This window comes from Camellia sinensis, chromosome 7 (genome assembly GCF_055761805.1).
Source record: "Camellia sinensis isolate YWXY chromosome 7, ASM5576180v1, whole genome shotgun sequence".
Lineage (NCBI taxonomy): Eukaryota > Viridiplantae > Streptophyta > Magnoliopsida > Ericales > Theaceae > Camellia > Camellia sinensis.
This window is the reverse complement of record NC_138967.1, coordinates 51,506,897-51,512,987: the sequence shown is the minus strand read 5'-3', so window position 1 is coordinate 51,512,987 and position 6,091 is coordinate 51,506,897. Positions and strand designations below refer to the sequence as shown.

Sequence of the window (6,091 nt, the reverse complement as noted above, 5' to 3'; positions counted from 1 at the left end):
TAGCCTTCGAAGTTTGGGTAGGAGATTTGAATTTCGTACTTTAAGTTTCCACCTCTTACAGTGTTCACTACATGGTTTATGAGATAAACGATTCCAATCATCTTATGGGTCCAGTGTGAGACCCACAAAATGAAGTACGAAGAAATATAAAGAATAGTCAATGCCTTCTTTTTACTTTTAAATGCTAAATCTATAATTATGCCACATCATTTTGTGTAATTTTAGAAAATTCTATCAAACACCTTCTTCCAACTTTCTTAAGAATATAGTTCAAGATTTCAAATAATCTCACTTAAAAGTTTTGCCATGGGCTCAACAACCTTTATTACATAAGTAAGCAAGAATGGAAAACACTGTCTGTGTCAAAGTGAGTAGAAGCAACATAATAGCTCCGAGAAACGAGATGACTGTCCATGGGCTGTTGAAATAATCACGCCTTAACATTGCAGTCCATATGTTCCGACGTTGCTTACTATACCTGCTTACGTCGTCAAATACTTGAGAATAATAAAAATTGTCACGAGGTGCAATGACACAAGTAGAAATCTTGTTAAGAATTGACACAACCACTTCATCACCACCTAGCATGTTTTTGAGAATTCCATAGCGACAAAGCAAGGAGACATCCTGTGACGAGTTAATGAGGCAACACAGGAAAGTTAAATAGTCAGTGGCATATTTGAGGCCAATGTCCTCCTCGAGATGATGTTGCTCGTATGCAATTCCATTTCTAAAAAGACATTCTGTCTTCTCATGTATGACTAATGTCGGGATTTCTAATACCCCATTTTTAAATTTTACATTATAAACGATCGTACCACAGTTAGATTTCTTGAACTTGATCCCAATTTCATGTAACTCTGTGGCACATTGTATGTGTTCCCATTTCTTTATCTTGTCTCCTACGGCACTTTTTAGAGTTACTGATTTTGAGAGTGAAAAAGATGTAATTTGGTATACCAGACCAAGAAAATGTTTCACACCACAAGTTGAAATTCCATTATAAGCGTATAAAATCTTTGCAGGACCGGGGGATGCATATTGACTGACACAATGATGGTATCGAATGGCTAAATCAATGATATTGTCATGAGGGTCGAGAACTTTGGTCATATTGAACAACTCCACAAGAACAAAGAATGGAAGTTGATTTTCAAATAACAATGAGTCGCGCCATAATGTTGGAAGTATCCAATCAATTTTGAAGAGCGGGTCATTTCTATCTCTCATACTTGTTATGGTAAATTTGCGAAACAACTCAACGAGAAAGCAGCTGTCAAGAAGCATCATTTTCACAAACTCGTCTTTGTTAAGCCATACAGAGTTTGCATAACATCTAAGTGCTCGTTCTTGCAAATCTCTCATGGCTACTATGTATCTATCCACACTAGTCTCATTTCTTCGTTTAAGAAGCAATCGCAGATACTGTAATTTGTGTTCTTCTATCCATTGTAGGTTCTCTTTACCATGGTGATATGGTCCTATAGCCATTATTTCTAGTTCATATGACTTTTCATTTTGCCAACGTAGTCGATCATGCACTTTGTAGATATAACACTCGGAGTTTGTACCAGATAGGTGTGTAAGCTTTTCATCTAAGCGAAGGGAGATAGGATCAACACTTGCACTCCACAGCATATCTTGTAAAACTAGTGGAAATCCTGTCTAAACAAATTACCAAATTTGTTATATATATATATAAAAAAAGAAAAAAAGAAAGAACATAGGATATATTACGTGAATGAAGCCAAGCTTAAAAGATCACAGACTGGTCTAAAAGAGTTTTCCAAAAAAGTTTTCTCATAAATTTTGAAGCTCACATTTCAGACTGACCATGGCTAGAACATTTATTTAGTTATCTAAAAAAAATGGAACACCCTTGAAATGCATTAAAGTCTATCTCCTATATCTAATTTTTTAGCAAATTGTTTGAAGAATTTTTCCTTTTTTTTAGTTGGTGATCTAATTGGAGTGGTGCTATTGCGTTGGGCTCCTTGGTTCAGTTTAGGACCACCTAATTGATTAGAACCTTTCAATTTATAGGATCCGTAGATAGGTTAATTTATTTAAAAAATTAAATTAATTGGATATTGATAATTACATGATCGTATCACATTTATATTGTAAAATTGGACAACAAAATTTATCTAGTGGAATCACCATTGGAGAGGAACTCAACCCTTAGGAATTTCAGTGATAGATAACATTAGATGAAGCAAAATGCTACCTATAATCTTATTCCTCATCTCTTTTTCTCACTACAAAACACAAGCAAGCAAGCAGATTTTATATGCATTTATGAATATAAAGGCCTAGGGCCTATTACTTTGTGTTCAAGAGTGAGACACCAAAATAAAAAATATAATTATATATAACATTACTCTTAGATAAAACTACTAAAACTACATGTGTTTCTTAAAATGTTTGCAGGCCAATGCCCCTCCTGATCCCCCTCTCGTTGTGCCCTTATCAGGTGTGATATTTAGTTCAAATCTTATCATTGTGTCTAGGAAGCAGGATACCAGAAATAATACGATAAGGATACAACTATAGAACAAAACTTAAAAAAAATATGAAACCAATATGATTAGGATATGTTTTTAAAAAAACATAAATAATTTTTTTTTAAAAATTATTATTAATGAATTATGCATAAAATCAAGAATGTTGAAAAATCATAATGTAATTTTATAATGCAAAATATTAACATTTAAGAATTAGATATTAATTTAAGATAGTAGCTTGTTTACTTTTTAATTTTCAATAGATCTTGCAAATATTTCATTTCAATATCTAATATGTTTGTATTACAATAATAAAACAATTTACAACTTGTCCCTGCATTTTTCCTTTTGGCACTGGTAAAGAATATTGTTTTCAAGTTTACTTACTTATTTATATGTTGATATTTAATTTTAATTATACTACTATTATATTCTTTTCTTAATACTTACTTTCTATATAATTATATGAGACATGCATGAAAGAAAAAAGATAAATCAATTGGACAAATTTAATTACTTTAATTCACTATATTTTTCTTATCGAAGAACTAAATAAAATATTTAAAAAGTATTCTTATATTTATCCTTACAATTATTTATATTATATTATTATGCAAGAAATACTACAATTTTAATTTTGTAAAAGAAGTATTTTGTGATTTAGAGTATCTGATACGTATCTGTGAATATCTAAAAAGTAGATATTTAATACAAACATAATACAGATACATCTCTCTTTTTGAAATATCGGAGAAAAATATCCGTACTTCATAACAGTGTCTTATGGAAATTTTGATTTCTTTCATTTTTTCCTTTCTAGCTACCAATTGTTAATATATATATATATATATATATATATATATATATATAAACAAATAAATAAATAAGTGGACAAACATACCACGAAGGAGAGGCCTCCAAATATCAACCAATTCACGTACAGACACCTCAAAAAGCAAGAGCAGGATGACAGTCGAGAGGACTTTCCAAACAACAACAAACTTTTATGACTTTTTATCTACATACATATGCATATTCATCCATATATATATAAAGGGTGAGTGAACAATATATATATATATATATATTTTTTGAATTTATCTTATTTTTGTCTGTTATGTAAGGTTTTCTTTACCCTCGAATTTATTTATGTCCACTCACCAAGACGACTATTATTACAAAACTATTGAATAGACTTTTCAACAGCAAAATTATTCTTTTCTTCTTCTTTATTTATGTCGACTCCCTAAGACATCTATTATTACAAGACTATTGAATAGACTTTTCAACAGCAAAATTATTCTTATCTTCTCTCCAATTCTGCATTCACACCAAACCAATCAAGATATGTATCCAGACACAATATTTCAATGGTCTGGCTGGCCGGATTTTAAAATGACGGTTCAGGTTCAAGCTTTCGGGTTGGATTCAGGCCCGAGCTTAATCGGACCGGGTCCACTTTGAACTGTCGGTGGGTTTCGGATCGCCTATGGGTCACGAGTCATTTTTACGCTCCTAACTAGATGTAAGCTGAGATTAATTAAAATTTATGAATATTATTGAAGGAAACAATGGTAACTCGCAATTTTCAAACAATGTTTAAATTTTGAATTATATAATAGTGATTTACGAGGATTAAAAAAAAAAAAGAGACAAATATTCACAATAATATTAATTAAAATTTTATTACTTTTTCTTTATAATTTTCTTTTTGTCTCTCTTTGAAAACGTATATTGAAATATAAGGCCTCGTTTGGAAAGGGACCGGTTTCGCCAAAAAGTTACTAAAAAAGCCAAAAAGTCAACAACTCATACCAAAAAGTCAAAGATTCTCTTTTCTCTCTACTTTTTGCACATCTTTTCATAAAAAGTCAAAAAGTCATCCAAAACATACTAATTTTTTTCGTTCATATTTTTGCCAAATAGTCAAAAAGTTACTAAATTAACCTATTCCCAAACGAGGCCAAATATTCAAATACATCCTCAATTAAACACGAATATAGAGTTTGAAGTGAACGGTATGACCAGCAGCCTCAATTAGAGAAAAGTCTAACAAGCTCCCATTTGTCGTGTTTGAATTTTGGCACCAGAACACTTGTGATAGAGAGTTATCAATGCCGAATTAATTTAATTTTTTATAAATATTTTTTTCAATAACACTTATAAAATTAATGGTTTGAATCATTAAAATTAATTTGAAAATGGTCTCACTGATCCTAACAATATCTATTTTTATTCATTTAGCTCGTCGAGATAAAACTGTTATGTACCAAAAACAAAATTTGGGATAAATTACTTTGGCAATCCCTACATTTTATCCATTGTGTTATTTTAGTTCTACACTTTTAATTAACTCAATTTTGACCCTTAATTTTAAATTTTGTGTCAATTTTGTCTAATTGATAACACCATTAGAATTTTTGACGGAAAGTAATTACTGAATTAGTTGAGGTTGACTCATTGAATAAAAAAAATTTATAATTTTGCTTTCAAAAGCATAAAACATGCCGCTTATGTGTGCATTTTTCGCAAAATAATACTTACAATTGTAATCAATTGGATGAAATTGAGACAAATTTATAAATTTAGGGTCAAAATCGAATCAATTGAAATTACATAAATCAAAATAACAAAAGGACTAAAGTATAAGTACACAGACGTAATTTGGCCTAAAATAAAAAATAAAAAATAAAAAATAAAATGTTGGAAAATTTTTAGAAGTGAATGAGAATTGACTCCATTTGAATGAAATGATGTAATCCTTCATGGTGTCTATTCCTATAAAAGGGGGTGAACCCAAGAAACATGATCATTCTAAAGGTCATGGATACTTCTATAAATACCATCCAATCCCATGGCATTGATGCATAAATTAAGGTTTGTTTTAGGATTCATACATTTTGTCTAGTCAAGTATATAAGAGAGAGTGCATGGCAGAAATTGATTTACTGTACACACGGAAAATTGATCAATTTTTATGTGAGGTGATTGTTGTATCCTGAAAGTAAGACGTCCATTAATCGCAAGCACCAGAGGCGAGGGAAAAATTTTGTCTTTAACACAGTGTTCAATCACTGGCCTCGGTCACAATCTGTACTAAGTTAACAGAATTTCTGTAAAGAATTTCTTGTGTTTTGTTTTATTATTTATTTGCATTAAATTGATTTTACCGAAAATATTTTTCTACAATTTTAAGATAGAATTCTCCTATCTATAATGATACAGATTAATTCTTTTCAGTTAAATTAATATTTTTCAAATTTGATTTTTTGTAAAATTTTGTTTCTTGTTTTATGTAAAACTCCAATATTGTTACAGCATCTTTTCTCTGGTAATAGAATCAACAAATATGATTGGTAATTTTTACCTAAAATTGTGTTTAAGTGGAATTCTATTCCAGTATACTAATGTCAGTTCTATATTAAATTTGGAAAATGACTCGTAGCTCGAATTCGGTGGCCCGAATTCGGCTCGAAACCCAAAATGACGTCGTTTTGGGTTTTGAATTTTTTTTTTTTCCTGCCTTTTCTTTCTCTTCCTTTTCTTTCTTTCTTTTCTTCTTCTTCTTCGTTGAACACAGGAGAAGA

At 30.5% G+C, this 6,091-nt stretch overlaps 1 protein-coding gene across 2 annotated transcripts; it reads right to left on the bottom strand.

The window, feature by feature from the left end:
• Positions 1–209: 209 nt before the first annotated feature.
• Positions 210–3,952, bottom strand: LOC114265447 (UPF0481 protein At3g47200). 2 transcript variants are annotated; one of them, XM_082877919.1, is made up of 2 exons: positions 3,406–3,952; positions 210–1,665 (listed from the first exon to the last, which is right to left on the bottom strand). In XM_082877919.1, exon 2 carries the CDS (start codon positions 1,636–1,638, stop codon positions 313–315), a length of 1,326 nt encoding a protein of 441 aa, XP_082734045.1. In that variant the 5' UTR covers positions 1,639–1,665; positions 3,406–3,952; the 3' UTR covers positions 210–312. The 2 variants fall into 2 exon arrangements, with proteins under 2 accessions (XP_082734045.1, XP_082734046.1); XM_082877920.1 differs by having other exon boundaries at positions 210–1,661.
• Positions 3,953–6,091: the final 2,139 nt, after the last annotated feature.